At 35.1% G+C, this 22,200-nt stretch overlaps 2 protein-coding genes across 8 annotated transcripts in view; one reads left to right on the forward strand and one right to left on the reverse strand.

The window, feature by feature from the left end:
• LOC144207926 (PDZ and LIM domain protein 7-like) overlaps nucleotides 1–3,792 on the forward strand; it is a 34,116-nt gene extending 30,324 nt beyond the window's left edge. For both annotated transcript variants that reach the window (XM_077733611.1, XM_077733612.1), the window contains exons 10-11: nucleotides 2,573–2,688; nucleotides 3,050–3,792. In XM_077733611.1, coding sequence (XP_077589737.1) covers nucleotides 2,573–2,688; nucleotides 3,050–3,136 — 203 coding nt within the window. In that variant the 3' untranslated portion in view covers nucleotides 3,137–3,792. The remainder of the gene's footprint in view (nucleotides 1–2,572; nucleotides 2,689–3,049) is intronic.
• Nucleotides 3,793–3,861: 69 nt separating this feature from the next.
• unc5a (unc-5 netrin receptor A) overlaps nucleotides 3,862–22,200 on the reverse strand; it is a 111,453-nt gene continuing 93,114 nt past the window's right edge. For 4 of the 6 annotated variants that reach the window (XM_077733607.1, XM_077733605.1, XM_077733608.1 and 1 more), the window contains 3 exons: nucleotides 21,591–21,755; nucleotides 21,323–21,501; nucleotides 3,862–8,344 (listed from right to left, as the gene is read on the reverse strand). In XM_077733607.1, coding sequence (XP_077589733.1) covers nucleotides 8,179–8,344; nucleotides 21,323–21,501; nucleotides 21,591–21,755 — 510 coding nt within the window. In that variant the 3' untranslated portion in view covers nucleotides 3,862–8,178. The remainder of the gene's footprint in view (nucleotides 8,345–21,322; nucleotides 21,502–21,590; nucleotides 21,756–22,200) is intronic. The other 2 variants (XM_077733610.1, XM_077733606.1) reach the window with 1 other exon arrangement.

Raw genomic sequence — 22,200 nt, forward strand, 5'->3', positions numbered from 1 at the left:
AGACAGACAGACATACACAGACAGACACAGACAGACACACACAGACACACACAGACAGACACACACAGACAGACACACACAGACAGACACACACAAACAGACACACACAGACAGACACACACAGACACACAGACACACACACAGACAGACACACACACACAGACAGACACACACGCACAGACAGACATACACACACAGACAGACATACACCCACAGACAGACATACACCCACAGACAGACATACACACACAGACAGACATACACACACAGACAGACACACACGCACAGACAGACACACACAGACAGACAGACATACACAGACAGACAGACATACACAGACAGACAGACATACACAGACAGACAGACATACACAGACAGACAGACATACACAGACAGACATACACAGACAGACAGACATACACAGACAGACAGACATACACAGACAGACAGACATACACAGACAGACAGACATACACAGACAGACAGACACAGACGGACAGACAGACACAGACGGACAGACAGACACAGACGGACAGACAGACACAGACGGACAGACATACACAGACGGACAGACAGACACACAGACAGACAGACACACAGACAGACATACACAGACAGACAGACATACACAGACAGACATACACAGACAGACAGACATACACAGACAGACAGACATACACAGACAGACAGACATACACAGACAGACAGACAGACATACACAGACAGACATACACAGACAGACAGACATACACAGACAGACATACACACATAGACAGACAGACAGACATACACAGACAGACAGACATACACAGACAGACAGACACAGACAGACACAGACAGACACAGACAGACACAGACAGACACAGACAGACAGACATACACAGACAGACATACATACACAGACAAACAGACATACACTGACAGACATACACAGACAGACAGACATACACAGACAGACATACACAGACAGACAGACATACACAGACAGACAGACATACACAGACAGACAGACATACACAGACAGACAGACATACACAGACAGACAGACATACACAGACAGACAGACATACACAGACAGACAGACATACACAGACAGACAGACATACACAGACAGACAGACATACACAGACAGACATACACAGACAGACAGACATACACAGACAGACAGACATACACAGACAGACAGACATACACAGACAGACAGACATACACAGACAGACAGACACAGACGGACAGACAGACACAGACGGACAGACAGACACAGACGGACAGACAGACACAGACGGACAGACATACACAGACGGACAGACAGACACACAGACAGACAGACACACAGACAGACATACACAGACAGACAGACATACACAGACAGACAGACATACACAGACAGACAGACAGACATACACAGACAGACATACACAGACAGACAGACATACACAGACAGACATACACAGACAGACATACACAGACAGACATACACAGACAGACATACACAGACAGACATACACAGACAGACATACACAGACAGACATACACAGGCAGACATACACAGACAGACAGGCAGACATACACAGACAGACAGACAGACAGACAGACATACACAGACAGACAGACATACACAGACAGACAGACATACACAGACAGACACAGACAGACACACACAGACACACACAGACAGACACACACAGACAGACACACACAGACAGACACACACAAACAGACACACACAGACAGACACACACAGACACACAGACACACACACAGACAGACACACACACACAGACAGACACACACGCACAGACAGACATACACACACAGACAGACATACACCCACAGACAGACATACACCCACAGACAGACATACACACACAGACAGACATACACACACAGACAGACACACACGCACAGACAGACACACACGCACAGACAGACACACACACACAGACAGACACACACGCACAGACAGACACACACACACAGACAGACACACACGCACAGACATACATACACACACAGACAGACATACACAGACAGACAAACATACACAGACAGAGACATACAGACATGCCGACATACATACAAACAAACAGACATACACAGACAGACATACATACACATACATACACAGACAGACATACACGGGCATCCATAGATATACATACAGACATAGACATAAATACGCATACATACATATATATATAGAGAGAGAGGGAGAAATAAATACACACATACATATACATACAGAGACATACATACATAGACACACATTTAGACAGACATGCATGCATACATACATACATAGACAAACATACATAGACATACATACATAGACATGCATACATACATACATGAGTGTGTACATGTATTAGTGTTTGTATACATTGGTGCACGTGTGTGAGTGCTTGTGTGAGAATGTGTGTGTGTGTATGTGTGTGTACATGTGTATATATATGCGTATGCACACCCCTTAACATTGTGATTTTAGCAAAGGCATACAATTATTAAAAAGTTCAATTTTTATAATACTAACCTTGAAAGAGCACATCGTGACGGTCTTCCTTTTCCTTTGCAGATTACGACAAAATGTTCGGCACCAAGTGTCACGGCTGCGACTTTAAGATCGATGCCGGGGATCGCTTCCTGGAGGCGCTTGGCTACAGTTGGCACGATACGTGCTTCGTCTGCGCTGTAAGTCTTTCTCGCACACTTCCGACCATTTTATTTTAGACATTCAAATTGTTACTCCTCAGTTAGTGTTGGACAGATCTGAAATAAATTTGATAGGTATACTGTAAAGAGTTATAAACATTGACTCTTTTAGCCAAATTGCTTTACTTTTGCTGCTCCTCTGTTATTCTTAGACGGATAGTAAATGAAATTGAAATTAATTTGGTACACATTTCTTAAAAATGTGGCAAAGAAAAACGGTGTGCCTATTAAATCAAAAGTATTTTGAAATGAGGAGCTTTCAATTTGAAGTTCTTGACAGTTGAATCCTTAATAGGAAAATCTTAGTTATTTTCTACATTGGCTATTTCTGCTCATAAAGCTCTGCCAGATGAACTTGGAGGGAAAGACGTTCTACTCAAAGAAGGACAAGCCCCTCTGCAAAGGCCACGCATTTGCCCCCGTTTGAGATCTTGGCGTCCAGCCCTCACTCACTCAAATGTTCCAAACTTACCGCTTTTCTACCGTCTCCTACCAAATACCGAATGTGTCACTCAACTGGACCGAGTCGATCCATTCAAGCACGACTTTACATTGTTTACCTTCAATTTAGCCTAATTTGATTATGGACCACTTGAAAGTTTGTTTTAAGAATGTTGGAAAATGGATGTGGTGTCGTTGTAATGAATAGAAAATAGCTTTCCAATAGACTTAATGGGAAATGTGAAACCCATTTAAAATAAATTTATCCTAATAAATAGACAATCATAGAATGAATAACCTTTTGAGTTTTACTATACGCAAACATGCAAATTAATATATACAATTAGTTTGTTGGAATAGGCTAATGAGGGAAAAGCACAAAGCAAGGATCCATCTGTGGAGGTGAAAACAAAACTTACCTGTTTTGGAAGCCAGTATTGCAGAATAAAATAGTACCTTTCAAAACAAAGTCAGTATTTAATTCTCCAAAAGATAGAAATAGAATTTAATACTAAATCAAGGTTACTCTTATCGTGCATTTACTCCTTTTTTTTTAAACTTCCAAGCTTTTACTGAATATGTATTTATATTGCTTCAAAATATAATTGTTTTTAAATAAATGCTGGCCTGATTAAATAAACACCTTTGTTGTTATAATGCTGCAATGCGTGTGTTAATTAACATATTTCCCTATTGGCCTGCTTCAAATCTGTCGTCTATTTATCTACCAATTCATCTCTAATCCTTAATCAGCGTGCTGCTCAGTACAATTTCAAAATAAAGTTTGCATTTCTGCTATAATATTTGCATCACCATGACAACAGAGGTTGTCATTAAAACCCCTAGTCTTTCAGTTAACAATATATAATTTATTTACAGTGATTTCAGGTTCAATTACTATACATACCTTTCTGAAATGTCATAGATCGATATATATATACATAAGGCCAAGTAAATACTTGAAAGCACTTAGAAACGAATTTCCAAAATTCTACCAACAAATCCGTCATTGTCCAAAAAGTACAGAAAATCTCCCTTTGCTGACATTTTTCCTTTGCCACGAAAAGTCTCAACAACAATGTACATTGACGGTAAAAACGTAAAAAGTAAAAAAAAAAAAAACAACCACCCTGAAAGAAAATGGACAGAACTCAAATTGGGATTATACAATTGCATAAGCGCAGTGGCATGTAATAAGTACAGCATTTTTGAATGCAGAAAGGCAAGGAACATTGACTCCAAAACAGAAAGAGTTCACAAGTACAAAAGTCTATTTGCCAAAAAGGAACAGCAAAACGGCAGGAATGGACACACACACACACTTTTGGCCTTTCCCACCACACACACCTTGACTTGAAAGAAAGAATACAAAATGTACAGTTGTAGTGTAAGCAAATGTTGGAGATGCTAGCAGTCGGTGAACTACATGAGTGGGGCAAACACTTACACTCACACACTCACAAACAAGCATCCTTACACTCAATTACAGAAACTTGACACTCTTATACCCCTTAAAAATGCAACCTCATACACGGGCTCAAACCAAAGCAGTATATCGCAATCAAAACAACCATAAGTTGACCAATTATTCATAGTTGAGGTGACCAATTCTTAAAATGTGGAGCCAATATTTATTCATTGATTTTTTTATACCACATATCCAATATGCAAGGGTTGCTGGAGCCTATCCCAGTGTACTTTGGGCGAAAGCCTTATTGCACCCTAGACTGGTCGTCAGTCAGCTGTAGGGCACTCAGAAAGACAACCATTCTTACGCCCAATCACAACACCACCAAGCGGTTAACAAGGTAGCGCTGACGCTTGTAAAGTTCAATAAAAACTTCCGCCATAGCTCTCGTTCACTGTAAAAATTGTGAAATAACCGAAATGAAGAGTCAAGAGAGAATTTAATTGAAGTCATAGCAGCCCGTCAGATTAAAATATCAGCATCAGTAGTGCAAATATCGGCTCCGAATATTGCCTCAATGGATAATCGGTCAAACACACAAGATATCACATACATACATTCTCTCGCTATCACAAATGTCGTCTCCCAAGCGCATGCTAAAATTCTCTTGCTCTCACCCAGAGTCCCTTTCTAGAGCAGATTGATTTTCACAAATCCAACATTCCCCAGCCTCAATATTGAAATTGAACACGCAATTAAGTGCCTCCAATGTATTTTTCCCCCAAAGACACTAACAACTTTGACCTACAGTGTATCCACAATGTTCGAAAAGAATTGCTCTAAAAACGAACTCTTTCTACACATTGACATCGCCAACCCTTCCAATGTTTCCCAAGTCTTTAACCCCTTCATGCACAATTTTTTTTCGTATATTTTTACGAAACCATGTGAAAATCCAAGACATATCGCTGCATGCCTTTCCCGATCAAAACAGGTTTAAAACAACATTAACAGTAACCAAAATTAAACAATCAACTATGATTTATAAATGCATTCTGGTACTGTATTGGCATCAATGTGAACTAAGCAGGTCGATTTGGAATTTGGTAAGTTGTTCTACCCATTCTCTCAAACACATCAACACTTTTACACAATCACACTAGCATTCTTTCCCACAAACTCACACACACAAACACAAACTGAGTGAACAACTGCCATGGCTTATCAAACAAGTCCACGGTCTTCCTCCAACCGTTCCAGTGATTGACTAGTTGCAGCTTCTATGTAAATGCTGACACTTATACGTTGGAAAAGTGATGACAAACAAACAACAAACACTGAAGCTTCCCATTAAGAGCCTCTCTAAAGCCGTATAACACTGCAGAAAGTCTCCACTGCTAGATCGCCAAACAACAGTTAAAATAGGCAAACACGTCACGGTTTAGACTTGACAAATGCCGCGCAACTTAAGTGTCTTATTTCCCTCCTTGTTATCGGTATTATTTGGCTTCATAATAAAATATAATTTACATTTCTTTACAAAGTCTTCACACAAACACATAGTCAACATTACGGCTTGAACAACGACCCCCCCCTCCAAAAACAGCAGTGGAATGGAAAAGGATAAATGAAAACTTTGGTTACCAATTTAGCTCACGCACGCACGCGTAAACATACGCTATACTGTATGCAAAGTGACGGCACGTGATTGCGATAGAAAAAGATTTATTTTACACGAGGGTGTCATCATTTTCAACGACATTTTGCTGTGTGATGCCAACGATGTGCGTGAGAGGGATTTTAAAAGAAGGCTATCCTTTAAATGACACAAACTGTGTAGTGTGGTGGCATCTCCACATGTCAAAAAGTATTTCTAAATAATGGATTATTAGGGCCACAATTGAAAGAGGAAAAAAAATGTACTCACTATTAAATGTCCAGAATCCAAATCTTTCCTGTAATCAGAATGTCATGAGAAATTTAGCATGTTAGTATGGAGTGAAGGTCAAAATGTTCCTATTTAATACTTTTTTTTTTAGAGTACAGGTATTCTATCTTCCCCTACCCCAGGTTTCATGGAAAACTAGACCATTATGCTTGACTAGATAATGGCAATCATTTGGCCCTACTAGTCTTTGGTCAAAAACAGCTGCACTAGCCATCTTAACCAAAACAAGTGTTGAGATGCCACATTAAAAAACAAAGAATCCTCTTTTGCTAATAAGCACACGGAAACATAAAAATACATTCCAAAAATCGGGACAATCGTAAAACGAAGCTCTGGCGTGTTGGGGGAAGGGGGGGCTTGGGCGTATACCCCAGCTGTTTGACCGAGTGTGTCTTTAATGAAGGGGGACTCTCCTGACAACTTTAGAGACATCACACGCAACCCTGAGGAGGAGCACAAGCACACGGGCACAGGCATTCACACACAAAATGGCTGTACTGGGGATCGAAACTACAGATGCTCCCTCGGTCGTATTGCAGTAGCCAAAAAGTGGCACAGAAACACCAAAGCATGCCGAACATGGCTTCAGAAAACGACCCAGACGTGCGGGGCAGATTTTGTTTCGCTGCAAACACCATGTCTGCCTCGCAATTAAAGCAATTAGATGACACGTCACTTGGGACGGTGACCATGTCCGTTGCTTCCCAAGTGTTTCGAAGCCCTGAGGCAGCTTCATTAGCAATGACGTGTCAACTCGAGTGAGGGAAATGAAGACGTTTTTCCAGTTAAGAACACGCATCTAACATCCACAAAGAGTAGCTAGATACCCCTTCATTTCATTTCTCTCACTACCCGGATTAAACGCAAAACGAATGCAAAATGACCGCAACAGAAGCAGACTTAGTACAGCAGGTATCACATTGTGACCATATCTACCTTAGGCTTTTCCGAATTATTCACATAGAGATCATCAATTCAGATTACACCATTACGTTAACAGATGACATTATAATGTTAGGCATTCAGATGTGTACTTAAATCAAGCGACGTAAGTACTCACGTCTGACCGGCTTACATCATCCAACAACGGTGTCATATCTTCCACTGTTCTAACTTGCAAATCTCGTTGGGGTCATTTGCCTATTTGCATTTTGTGTGTGTTTGGAATTTGCAAATGATCTGACACTTCTCAACCATTGTAAGTTTGAGGTCAAATCCTAGCTTTCACTAACCTTACCAGGAACTGCTAGAACACCTTTTTTATGACTGAAACAGGCCTGAGGACAAATAGAAAAAAATGAGTTAGCAGAGGGACATGGTTAATCTACAAGTGGGCAGAATTGGCTTTCTCGCGGGGACAAAGAGCTCACTGGAAAATTAACCGTAAATTGTATAGCAAGGAAATGGACTAAATGTTTTCACAAATTTTTCAATGCCGTGGAATAACTGGCCGTTATTGTTTTAAATATATGAAGAGCTACATAAGGCATGGAATTATGTATGAAGTAATTTGAGACGTGGGTGGGAGCGCTATCAGCAGCTTTTCAATGGAGCTGCTTGATTAGGATTCTTAGTGGAAATGGTTAAAACAGCATCCTCCTACGTTGAGCGAGCTCAAACATGAGGCTCAGCTGGTCTGTTCTTCCACCCTGTTCGCCGTCTTCTTGGCATGTTAGCACTCGCCGTCCGACACCAGGAAGATCATGGCTTCCTGCTTGCCGATGTCCGCCATGACGGTGGCCAGCTGGTTGATGTTGCCCCCGTGGAAGTGTTGCGCTTCCCACAGGTCGAGGATGGCCGAGGTCGGACTCGCTTTCGACGCAAAGAAGCTCATGTGTCTGCACGCACAAAGGGAATGAATGATTTTGAATGGAAAATAGTCACAACATTTGCAAGTTCACGGTTGTTGGAATCCGATGTCGTTTGAGCAAAACACTTTAGTAGGATTGGTTCCCAACTTCTAACTTTGAATTTAATTCTGTGGTGAAACCTCCCAATAGCTGACCAGTCCAAAGCAAAAGGGTGGATGGGTGACTTAGCGCAAAGACTAAAGTGTTAGGTTCCCACACCAAAAATAGTTGGATAGTTCCGACTTGGGTAGGAAGCACTTTCCCCCTAATATAGAAACAACCATGTGTAGTCAAGACCATCAAATAATGACAGAGTAGAGTGTGGGCACTTCATGGCATAGTGGTATGTTCACTGGCCTGCCGTCTGGGCAGCTGGGGTTCATAATCCCAATGTAGTTTGACCGATCACTACACTATGTAGTTCAGTGTATGGAATACCTTTTTCCATCAAAATAAATACTTAGTCATTTTTTTCAGCAACACATTATAATTCCATGGTGGATCCTTCGGATAGCTGGCCGGTCCAAAGCAGGGAAGTAGATGGGTGACTTAGCGCAAACACTAAAGCGTTGGGTTCCCACACCAAAGATAGTGGGGTCGATTCCCTACTCAGGTAGGAATCATTTTCCTCTTAAATAGAAACAACCATGTGTAGTCAAGACTTTAAAATGATGACTGAGGTAAGTGCAGTCACTGGTGGCACAGAGGTTTGTTCACCAGACTCCTGTCTGGGAGACCTGTGTTCAAGTCCCGGTTGGGACACTTTTACACTTAGTTGTTTCTCTGAACTTCTTGTCAAGAGACTCAAATGATTACTAAGGAAAGTGTAGCCACTTGATTGGCGCAGAGGTTTGTTCACCAGACTCCCGTCTGGGAGACCCTGGTTTGATTCCTGGGCTCGCCACACATTTTCACTTAGTTGTTTCTGTGTACTTCTTGTTAAGACACTCAAATGATTGCTAAGGAAAGTGTAGTCACTTGGTTGGCGCAGAGGTTAGTTCACAGGTTTCCCGTGTGGGAGACCTGGGTTCGATTCCCACAGCCATCGTTTGGCTGAAAATACTTGGAAAGTAGAATTGGTCAATGGAATAAGAAGAAGGAAAAAAAAAAAGAAAAAACTTTTTAATTTATATTAAACACTTAGTCATACTTTTCAGCAAAAGGTTATATTCCGAACTGCCTTCGGCAGTTCGGAAGACAGTTGAAGGGACCTGTCTGTGCGAAAGGCGTTCTCGGGTCGGCCTTCGGCCGACCCTCGACCGCTTGCTTGGTCAGTGAACCGCCGACACCGGGAAGCGAACTCACGTTCTCTCGGTGCAAAGGCGAGTGTGCAACCCACTACACCAACTCGTGCCCCACTTATACATAGGTGTTGAAACGTTTTATCCAAGGAAATGGGGTGAAACACTTCGTCATTTTTTGGACAAAATGCTTCATCCACCACTGAATACTTATTCAGTTATACACATAGGCAAATGTACTTGTTCTTTTACCTCAACAATTGTGGGAAAATCTTTGCTGGCAGTTGGATTCGAACCAAGGACCAAAGAGTTGGCAAACTGATGACTTATCCACTGGGCCACCACCCACTACACCAACTCGTGCCCCACTTATACATAGGTGTTGAAACGTTTTATCCAAGGAAATGGAGTGAAACACTTAGTCATTTTTTGGACAAAATGCTTCATCCACCACTGAATACTTATTCAGTTAAACACTTAGGCAAATGTACTTGTTCTTTCACCTCAACAATTGTGGGAAAATCTTTGCCGGCAGTTGGATTTGAACCAAGGACCAAAGAGTTGGCAAACTGATGACTTATCCACTGGGCCACCACCCAGTGAGAGTAAGCAGTAGTACTTGGACTTTTGTCCCTTTCATTTACCTGAATAAAAGTGGGAAAATATTTGCAAGCACTAGGATTTGAACCCCAGACCAAAGAGGTGGAAGACTGATGACTTATCCACTGAGCCACCACTCTACAGGATTAAGCAGTAGTATTTGTTGTTTTGTCTGTTTTCACTCCCAGATCATACTTAGTACTTTATGGTACCTCCAAGTTGGAAAAGTTAGGTAAGTAGAGCAAACCAGGATTTGAACCCAGGTCCACAGAGGTGGGAGGCCAATGACTTATCCACTGGACTACAGGCTCCCAAAATTAAGCAGTAGTATTTATTCTTTTGTCTGTTACAATTATTGGTACAGTAAGACTTTTTTTTCGTAAAAAAAATTAGTTTTGTAAGGCTTTTTTCCGCTAAAAAACGACAGTGTATAGTAAGGATCTTTCTTCAAAAACGACATAGTATAGTTGGGCTTTAAAACAACATAGCATAGTAAGGTTTTTTTTTTCTTAAAAAACGACATAGTATAGTAAGGCTTTTTTTCTTAAAAAACGACATAGTATAGTAAGGCTTTTTTTCTTAAAAAACGACATAGTATAGTAAGGCTTTTTTTTCTTAAAAAACGACATAGTATAGTAAGGCTTTTTTTTCTTAAAAAACGACATAGTATAGTAAGGCTTTTTTTCTTAAAAAACGACATAGTATAGTAAGGCTTTTTTTTCTTAAAAAAACAACATAGTATAGTAAGGCTTTTTTTCTTAAAAAACGACATAGTATAGTAAGGCTTTTTTTCTTAAAAAACGACATAGTATAGTAAGGCTTTTTTTCTTAAAAAACGACATAGTATAGTAAGGCTTTTTTTTCTTAAAAAACGACATAGTATAGTAAGGCTTTTTTTTCTTAAAAAACGACATAGTATAGTAAGGCTTTTTTTCTTAAAAAACGACATAGTATAGTAAGGCTTTTTTTTCTTAAAAAAACAACATAGTATAGTAAGGCTTTTTTTCTTAAAAAACGACATAGTATAGTAAGGCTTTTTTTCTCAAAAAACGACATAGTATAGTAAGGCTTTTTTTTCTTAAAAAACGACATAGTATAGTAAGGCTTTTTTTCCTTAAAAAACGACATAGTATAGTAAGGCTGTTTTTCTTAAAAAACAACATAGTATAGTAAGGCTTTTTTTTCTCAAAAAACGACATAGTATAGTAAGGCTTTTTTTTCTTAAAAAAACGACATAGTATAGTAAGGCTTTTTTTTCTTAAAAAACGACATAGTATAGTAAGGCTTTTTTTTCTTAAAAAACGACATAGTATAGTTAGGCTTTTTTTCTCAAAAAACGACATAGTATAGTAAGGCTTTTTTTCTTAAAAAAACGACATAGTATAGTAAGGCTTTTTTTCCTTAAAAAACGACATAGTATAGTAAGGTTTTTTTTTCTTAAAAAACGACATAGTATAGTAAGGCTGTTTTTCTTAAAAAACGACATAGTATAGTAAGGCTTTTTTTCTCAAAAAACGACATAGTATAGTAAGGCTTTTTTTCTCAAAAAACGACATAGTATAGTAAGGCTTTTTTTTCTTAAAAAACAACATAGTATAGTAAGGCTTTTTTTCTTATAAAAAAGACATAGTATAGTAAGGCTTTTTTTTCTTAAAAAACGAAATTATAGTTGGGCTTAAAAACGACAAAGTATAGTAGGGCTTTTTTTCTTAAAAAACGACATAGTATAGTAAGGCTTTTTTCTTAAAAAACGACATTATAGTTGGGCTTAAAAACGACATAGTATAGTAAGGCTTTTTTCTCAAAATACGACATAGTATAGTAAGGCTTTTTTTCTTAAAAAATGACATAGTATAGTAAGGCTTTTTTTTCTTAAAAAACGACATAGTATAGTAAGGCTTTTTTTCTCAAAAAACGACATAGTATAGTAAGGCTTTTTTTTCTTAAAAAACGACATAGTATAGTAAGGCTTTTTTTCTTAAAAAACGACATAGTATAGTAAGGCTGTTTTTCTTAAAAAACGACATAGTATAGTAAGGCTTTTTTTCTCAAAAAACGACATAGTATAGTAAGGCTTTTTTTTCTTAAAAAACGACATAGTATAGTCAGGCTTTTTTTCTTAAAAAACGACATAGTATAGTAAGGCTATTTTTCTTAAAAAGCGACATAGTATAGTAAGGCTTTTTTATCTTAAAAAACGACATAGTATAGTAAGGCCATTTTTCTTAAAAAACGACATAGTATAGTAAGGCTTTTTTTTCTTAAAAAACGACATAGTATAGTTAGGCTTTTTTTCTCAAAAAACGACATGGTATAGTAAGGCTTTTTTTTTTTGAAAAACGTCATAGTATAGTAAGGCTTCTTTTTCTTAAAAAACGACATAGTATAGTAAGGCTTTTTTTTTCTTAAAAAACGACATAGTATAGTAAGGCTTTTTTTCTCAAAAAACGACATAGTATAGTAAGGCTTTTTCTCAAAAAACAACATAGTATAGTAAGGCTTTTTTTTCTTAAAAAACGACATAGTATAGTAAGGCTTTTTTTTCTTAAAAAACGACATAGTATAGTAAGGCTTTTTTTTCTTAAAAAGCGACATAGTATAGTAAGGCTTTTTTTCTTAAAAAACGACATAGTATAGTAAGGCTATTTTTCTTAAGAAATGACATAGTAAAGTAAGGCTATTTTTCTTAAAAAACAACATAGTATAGTAAGGCTTTTTTTTCTTAAAAAACAACATAGTATAGTAAGGCTTTTTTTTATTAAAAAACGACATAGTATAGTAAGGCTTTTTTTCTCAAAAAACGACATAGTATAGTAAGGCTTTTTTTCTTAAAAAACGACATAGTATAGTAAGGCTTTTTTTTTCTTAAAAAACGACATAGTATAGTAAGGCTGTTTTTTTTAAAAAACGACATAGTATAGTACGGCTTTTTTTTCTCAAAAAACGACATAGTATAGTAAGGCTTTTTTTTCTTAAAAAAACGACATAGTATAGTAAGGCTTTTTTTTCTTAAAAAACGACATAGTATAGTAAGGCTTTTTTTTCTTAAAAAACGACATAGTATAGTTAGGCTTTTTTTCTCAAAAAACGACATAGTATAGTAAGGCTTTTTTTTCTTAAAAAAACGACATAGTATAGTAAGGCTTTTTTTCCTTAGAAAACGACATATTATAGTAAGGCTTTTTTTTCTTAAAAAACGACATAGTATAGTAAGGCTTTTTTTCTCAAAAAACGACATAGTATAGTAAGGCTTTTTTTCTCAAAAAACGACATAGTATAGTAAGGCTTTTTTTTCTTAAAAAACGACATAGTATAGTAAGGTTTTTTTTTCTTAAAAAACGACATAGTATAGTAAGGCTTTTTTTCTTAAAAAACGACATAGTATAGTAAGGCTATTTTTCTTAAAAAACGACATAGTATAGTAAGGCTATTTTTCTTAAAAAACAACATAGTATAGTAAGGCTTTTTTTTCTTAAAAAACAACATAGTATAGTAAGGCTTTTTTTTCTTAAAAAACGACATAGTATAGTAAGGCTTTTTTTTCTTAAAAAACGACATAGTATAGTAAGGCTTTTTTTCCTTAAAAAACGACATAGTATAGTTAGGCTTTTTTTCTCAAAAAACGACATAGTATAGTAAGGCTTTTTTTTTCTTAAAAAACGACATAGTATAGTAAGGCTTTTTTTCTTAAAAAACGACATAGTATAGTAAGGCTTTTTTTCTTAAAAAACGACATAGTATAGTAAGGCTTTTTTTTCTTAAAAAACGACATAGTATAGTAAGGCTTTTTTTTCTTAAAAAACGACATAGTATAGTAAGGCTTTTTTTCTTAAAAAACGACATAGTATAGTAAGGCTTTTTTTTCTTAAAAAAACAACATAGTATAGTAAGGCTTTTTTTCTTAAAAAACGACATAGTATAGTAAGGCTTTTTTTCTTAAAAAACGACATAGTATAGTAAGGCTTTTTTTCTTAAAAAACGACATAGTATAGTAAGGCTTTTTTTTCTTAAAAAACGACATAGTATAGTAAGGCTTTTTTTTTCTTAAAAAACGACATAGTATAGTAAGGCTTTTTTTCTTAAAAAACGACATAGTATAGTAAGGCTTTTTTTTCTTAAAAAAACAACATAGTATAGTAAGGCTTTTTTTCTTAAAAAACGACATAGTATAGTAAGGCTTTTTTTCTCAAAAAACGACATAGTATAGTAAGGCTTTTTTTTCTTAAAAAACGACATAGTATAGTAAGGCTTTTTTTTCTTAAAAAACGACATAGTATAGTAAGGCTGTTTTTCTTAAAAAACAACATAGTATAGTAAGGCTTTTTTTTCTCAAAAAACGACATAGTATAGTAAGGCTTTTTTTTCTTAAAAAAACGACATAGTATAGTAAGGCTTTTTTTTCTTAAAAAACGACATAGTATAGTAAGGCTTTTTTTTCTTAAAAAACGACATAGTATAGTTAGGCTTTTTTTCTCAAAAAACGACATAGTATAGTAAGGCTTTTTTTCTTAAAAAAACGACATAGTATAGTAAGGCTTTTTTTCCTTAAAAAACGACATAGTATAGTAAGGTTTTTTTTTCTTAAAAAACGACATAGTATAGTAAGGCTGTTTTTCTTAAAAAACGACATAGTATAGTAAGGCTTTTTTTCTCAAAAAACGACATAGTATAGTAAGGCTTTTTTTCTCAAAAAACGACATAGTATAGTAAGGCTTTTTTTTCTTAAAAAACAACATAGTATAGTAAGGCTTTTTTTCTTATAAAAAAGACATAGTATAGTAAGGCTTTTTTTTCTTAAAAAACGAAATTATAGTTGGGCTTAAAAACGACAAAGTATAGTAGGGCTTTTTTTCTTAAAAAACGACATAGTATAGTAAGGCTTTTTTCTTAAAAAACGACATTATAGTTGGGCTTAAAAACGACATAGTATAGTAAGGCTTTTTTCTCAAAATACGACATAGTATAGTAAGGCTTTTTTTCTTAAAAAATGACATAGTATAGTAAGGCTTTTTTTTCTTAAAAAACGACATAGTATAGTAAGGCTTTTTTTCTCAAAAAACGACATAGTATAGTAAGGCTTTTTTTTCTTAAAAAACGACATAGTATAGTAAGGCTTTTTTTCTTAAAAAACGACATAGTATAGTAAGGCTGTTTTTCTTAAAAAACGACATAGTATAGTAAGGCTTTTTTTCTCAAAAAACGACATAGTATAGTAAGGCTTTTTTTTCTTAAAAAACGACATAGTATAGTCAGGCTTTTTTTCTTAAAAAACGACATAGTATAGTAAGGCTATTTTTCTTAAAAAGCGACATAGTATAGTAAGGCTTTTTTATCTTAAAAAACGACATAGTATAGTAAGGCCATTTTTCTTAAAAAACGACATAGTATAGTAAGGCTTTTTTTTCTTAAAAAACGACATAGTATAGTTAGGCTTTTTTTCTCAAAAAACGACATGGTATAGTAAGGCTTTTTTTTTTTGAAAAACGTCATAGTATAGTAAGGCTTCTTTTTCTTAAAAAACGACATAGTATAGTAAGGCTTTTTTTTTCTTAAAAAACGACATAGTATAGTAAGGCTTTTTTTCTCAAAAAACGACATAGTATAGTAAGGCTTTTTCTCAAAAAACAACATAGTATAGTAAGGCTTTTTTTTCTTAAAAAACGACATAGTATAGTAAGGCTTTTTTTTCTTAAAAAACGACATAGTATAGTAAGGCTTTTTTTTCTTAAAAAGCGACATAGTATAGTAAGGCTTTTTTTCTTAAAAAACGACATAGTATAGTAAGGCTATTTTTCTTAAGAAATGACATAGTAAAGTAAGGCTATTTTTCTTAAAAAACAACATAGTATAGTAAGGCTTTTTTTTCTTAAAAAACAACATAGTATAGTAAGGCTTTTTTTTATTAAAAAACGACATAGTATAGTAAGGCTTTTTTTCTCAAAAAACGACATAGTATAGTAAGGCTTTTTTTCTTAAAAAACGACATAGTATAGTAAGGCTTTTTTTTTCTTAAAAAACGACATAGTATAGTAAGGCTGTTTTTTTTAAAAAACGACATAGTATAGTACGGCTTTTTTTTCTCAAAAAACGACATAGTATAGTAAGGCTTTTTTTTCTTAAAAAAACGACATAGTATAGTAAGGCTTTTTTTTCTTAAAAAACGACATAGTATAGTAAGGCTTTTTTTTCTTAAAAAACGACATAGTATAGTTAGGCTTTTTTTCTCAAAAAACGACATAGTATAGTAAGGCTTTTTTTTCTTAAAAAAACGACATAGTATAGTAAGGCTTTTTTTCCTTAGAAAACGACATATTATAGTAAGGCTTTTTTTTCTTAAAAAACGACATAGTATAGTAAGGCTTTTTTTCTCAAAAAACGACATAGTATAGTAAGGCTTTTTTTCTCAAAAAACAACATAGTATAGTAAGGCTTTTTTTTCTTAAAAAACAACATAGTATAGTAAGGCTTTTTTTTCTTAAAAAACGACATAGTATAGTAAGGCTTTTTTTTCTTAAAAAACGACATAGTATAGTAAGGCTTTTTTTCCTTAAAAAACGACATAGTATAGTTAGGCTTTTTTTCTCAAAAAACGACATAGTATAGTAAGGCTTTTTTTTTCTTAAAAAACGACATAGTATATAGTAAGGCTTTTTTTCTTAAAAAACGACATAGTATAGTAAGGCTGTTTTTCTTAAAAAACGACATAGTATAGTAAGGCTTTTTTTTCTCAAAAAACGACATAGTATAGTAAGGCTTTTTTTTCTTAAAAAACAACATAGTATAGTAAGGCTTTTTTTCTTAAAAAACGACATAGTATAGTAAGGCTTTTTTTTCTTAAAAAACGAAATTATAGTTGGGCTTAAAAACGACAAAGTATAGTAGGGCTTTTTTTCTTAAAAAACGACATAGTATAGTAAGGCTTTTTTCTTAAAAAACGACATTATAGTTGGGCTTAAAAACGACATAGTATAGTAAGGCTTTTTTTCTTAAAAAACGACATAGTATAGTAAGGCTATTTTTCTTAAAAAACAACATAGTATAGTAAGGCTTTTTTTCTTAAAAAACGACATAGTATAGTAAGGCTTTTTTTTCTTAAAAAACGACATAGTATAGTAAGGCTTTTTTTCTTAAAAAACGACATAGTAAGGCTTTTTTTCTCAAAAAACGACATAGTATAGTAAGGCTTTTTTTTCTTAAAAAACGACATTATAGTTGGGCTTAAAAACGACAAAGTATAGTAGGGCTTTTTTTCTTAAAAAACGACATAGTATAGTAAGGCTTTTTTCTTAAAAAACTACATTATAGTTGGGCTTAAAAACGACATAGTATAGTAAGGCTTTTTTTCTTAAAAAACGACATAGTATAGTAAGGCTTTTTTTTCTTAAAAAACGACATAGTATAGTAAGGCTTTTTTTCTTAAAAAACGACATAGTATAGTAAGGCTTTTTTTTCTTAAAAAAACAACATAGTATAGTAAGGCTTTTTTTCTTAAAAAACGACATAGTATAGTAAGGCTTTTTTTCTCAAAAAACGACATAGTATAGTAAGGCTTTTTTTTCTTAAAAAAACAACATAGTATAGTAAGGCTTTTTTTTCTTAAAAAACGACATAGTATAGTAAGGCTTTTTTTTCTTAAAAAACGACATAGTATAGTAAGGCTTTTTTTTCTTAAAAAACGACATAGTATAGTAAGGCTTTTTTTTCTTAAAAAACGACATAGTATAGTAAGGCTTTTTTTTCTTAAAAAACGACATAGTATAGTAAGGCTTTTTTTTCCTCAAAAAACGACAGTATAGTAAGGCTTTTTTTTCTTAAAAAACGACATAGTATAGTAAGGCTTTTTTTCTTAAAAAACGACATAGTATAGTAAGGCTGTTTTTATTAAAAAACGACATAGTATAGTAAGGCTTTTTTTTCTCAAAAAACGACATAGTATAGTAAGGCTTTTTTTCTTTAAAAAATGACATAGCATAATTGGGCTTAAAAATGACAGTATAGTTGGGCTTAAAAACGACATAGTATAGTAAGGCTTTTTCTCTCAAAAAACGACATAATAGTTGGGCTTAAAAACGACAAAGTATAGTAGGGCTTTTTTCCTTAAAAAACGACATAGTATAGTAAGGCTTTTTTTCTCAAAAAAACGACATGGTAAAGTAAGGCTTTTTTTTCTTAAAAAACGACATAGTATAGTAAGGCTTTTTTTCTTAAAAAACGACATAGTATAGTAAGGCTTTTTTTCTCAAAAAACGACATAGTATAGTAAGGCTTTTTTTTCTTAAAAAACGACATAGTATAGTAAGGCTTTTTTTTCTTAAAAAACGACATAGTATAGTAAGGCTTTTTTTCTTAAAAAAATGACAGTATAGTTGGGCTTAAAAACGACATAGTATAGTAAGTTTTTTTTTCTTAAAAACGACATAGTATAGTAAGGCTTTTTTTCTTAAAAAAAACGACATAGTATAGTAAGGCTTTTTTTCTTAAAAAACGACATAGTATAGTAAGGCTTTTTTTTCTTAAAAAACGACAGTTCATAGTAAGGCTTTTTCTCTTAAAAAAATGACAGTATAGTTGTGCTTAAAAACGACATAGTATAGTAAGGTTTTTTTTTCTTAAAAAACGACATAGTATAGTAAGGCTTTTTTTTCTTAAAAAACGACAGTTTATAGTAAGGCTTTTTTTCTTAAAAAAATGACAGTATAGTTGGGCTTAAAAACGACATAGTATAGTAAGGCTTTTTTTTCTTAAAAAAATGACAGGCTTTTTTTTCTTAAAAAAAACAACTACACAGTATACTTAGGCCTAAAAACGACATAGTATAGTTAGGCCTAAAAACGACATAGTATAGTTAGGCCTAAAAACGACGGCTAAGTAAGGCCAATTCTTGACCAAGTAATTAATTAAGAGATGTACTTCACTTCAGTCATGTAATCCACCAAGCGTTTACTATATTTCCCCAATTTGAAGCTCTAGTGTGCAGTTTCAGCAATATTGGTTAAGACTACCTGCCATCAAGAAAAACTAAAAGACAATTTTCATTTGAAACCTAACAGGAGCTTTCAGGCAAACGTCTCGGTCTTTATTTGATGTTGAAATGAGTCCTAAATCCCATTTAGTAACCCCTATACTGGCTTTTCACAGTCACTCAGTCGGAAGTAACCTTTTCCCCTTTTAGGCACACAACCTTTTGCCATCAAGCCCAATCAATGACAACAGAGTGCTGGTCCCTGGTGACCTTACATTTGATGTTGAGTGCTGTCTGATCCCTAGTGTACTTGCACACAATGATTAGATTTAATGTCCTTTTTCTGTTCGCCTTGTTTTACCAGCTTTCACTCTCAAGGAGACCACACAATGCACTGAAACACTCAAACGCTTCGATGTTGTGCCGCTTTAGGGAGTTCAACACACCACCAAATACTTTCCACCTTGACAAAGGTCACAGACAGTCCATTACTTTGCAGCGTTTGAACTGGCCAACAAAAGGAGAGGAAATGTCCCTATAGAAAACTTGGGTGGGCTATTTCAGTTAACGTTTTCGTAACGTATTTATCGCAATAAAAGTCGCACTTTTCATTGTTTGTTAATACTCAAGTGCTACTTATGTATATATTTTTTCTTTCTAAACACAACAGCCTGATGTTTTTCTTTTTTAAATGTTAGGTTATAGTTATCTAGTTTTTTTCCATTGTTACCATAATAATGTGTTTGTTCTTGATTTCTGGTCAAATAAAAAATGCCATTTCTTATACTCCAGTGGAACTTGTATTTTTAAATATTTTTTCATCTTTATGAGGTATTATTTGTCGGGTTCGACTTAAACTCAGAAGTATGTTATTTACTGTACTTTTTTTTTTAAAGGTAAAATATGATACCACATCTAGTATGTAGTTATATCCTATATTATTTGGATATTTTGGTAAACAATTGCAAATAAATGAACACCTCTCTAACAAGTCGACATCATTTTTGTAAAGATAAAATATTGTATTGGATATCATTATATTACTGAAATGGTGATAAGGTTGTCAAGCTTGAATGCAAAATACAATGGGAAAGCAAATGAGAAACTGTTGTGTATTTCTCCAGTAACAGAATGGACGACAGAACTTCAGGCCTAATTGAGAATTGATTCTGCTGAGCAAAGCATTGCTAATTAAACGCGTACCGCACCAATTCACTAGGTGATTAATCGGGGCAAATAAAGTTGAGCGAACAAATTAACTTTACCTATTCAGTTTCATTAGAGGCTAGAAATCAAATTTGTGGAAAAGGGGATCAATGGGCGCAACTCTTTTTTTTAAATTTACCAATTGTGTAACTTAAAGAAAAAAAAATGAAAAAAAAAAGGAAAACAGCTTGGCATAGAATCCCAGGCTTTTTAAGATTTAGAGCTGATGGATTGTTTGTTTGTTACCCTTCAAGTCCCTCGGCAGTTTAAAAGAGAAAATCGAACGGACAGAGAAAAGTAGTACAAATTCAGCAGCTTACCTGGAGAAAACAAGTCTGTAATGTTTTTATTGTTCAAGTAGAGTTGTCAATTTATCCCAACCCACCATCAAATAAAATGGCTGCTGGGAAATAGGGTAGTGTTGGCAATCACTCCCTTATGCGATATGGAGTCCTACACAGTTTGCCATTGTTTAGTGGAAGTTACAGAATGTGAACGCATCATTAAAAGTAACTAGTGATCAAGAAGACTAAGAATCCTTTCTGACACATTTTAAAAACGGTTGAAAATTATTTGTGGCAAAAAGAACATTTTCAGGGAGTATAAATATGATGGTGCTGAATTATTGGATTATTATTATTATTATTATGATTATTATTATTGCTGCTTATTCCCATATTAAAAACGGTTGACAAATATTTGTGGCCAAAAGAATGTTTTCAGGGAGTATAAATATGGTGGTGCTGAATTATTTGATTATTATTATTATTAATGCTGCTGCATATTCCCATTTTAAAAACGGTTGAAAATGATTTATGGCCAAAAGAACGTTTTCAGGGAGTATAAATACGGTGGTGCTGAATTATTTGATTATTATTATTATTATTGCTGCTGCTTTTTGCCATGTGCCGGTGAAAAGAGGAATCAGTTAAAACTTCTAGCCCGCTCGATCCTTACCTCTCAAGCTTGAGTCTTTGTGCGAGCATTCTCCAGTCGGCCCCCTGGGGACAAGGTGTGTCCAGGCTGCTGCAGATTTTCTGCCTTATGAGGTACGGGATCTGAAAGGCGCTGGGCCCCGCCAAGGCCGTGGCGTTTGTGTCCATTAGCAGGAACTCAGAGTCCACGGCTCGGGTGTCCTGTTTTGGACAATTGCAAAACGAGAGATAAAAATATTTTGGAAGGCTGGCGATCCAAATGTGGGGGAGGCCGAGATCGTCAGTGTTACCTTGGCGATGTTAAAGTCGAGGCTGAAACTTTGTCCCTCGCCCTCCACCTGCCACACGCACAGCTGGCAGGTGAGCTCACAGGTGCTGAGGCTGAGGCGTTCCAGAGTGAACGTGCAATGGAGGTACCGCTGGGAACCGTTCCAGAGGTGGTAGAATGGGATCTCCTGCAGAAAGTCCCCATGCATCATATATGAATAAAATAATCTCAGCGAATAAAGTGAACTGTGAATTTCATATTCTTTAAATCCATGTCTTTTTACTATCTTTTGTCTGGCCAACTACTAATAGGATCAATTAGTGGAATGACTTTCTTGATCAAAATATCCACATCACATTAATAGCATAATACTGCACTTGATTTGAAATATTGGGGTGCAAAATATTCTCCTGTGGTCCATCAAGTTGCCACAAGTTTGAAACTCCAGTCTTGTGCAAACAGCAAAACTATATTGTAGACTATATTCCATTTTTTCAAAGCTTTTCAAGAGTAGGCCACCCATAAATCAATGTTTTTGACTTTTGACTTTTTGTGTTTTGGTTGGGTGAATGACTCACATATTTTGAGTAATAATCTAGCAACACTTTAACTGACATTTTCTGAATAGATGT

This window comes from Stigmatopora nigra, chromosome 14 (genome assembly GCF_051989575.1).
Source record: "Stigmatopora nigra isolate UIUO_SnigA chromosome 14, RoL_Snig_1.1, whole genome shotgun sequence".
Lineage (NCBI taxonomy): Eukaryota > Metazoa > Chordata > Actinopteri > Syngnathiformes > Syngnathidae > Stigmatopora > Stigmatopora nigra.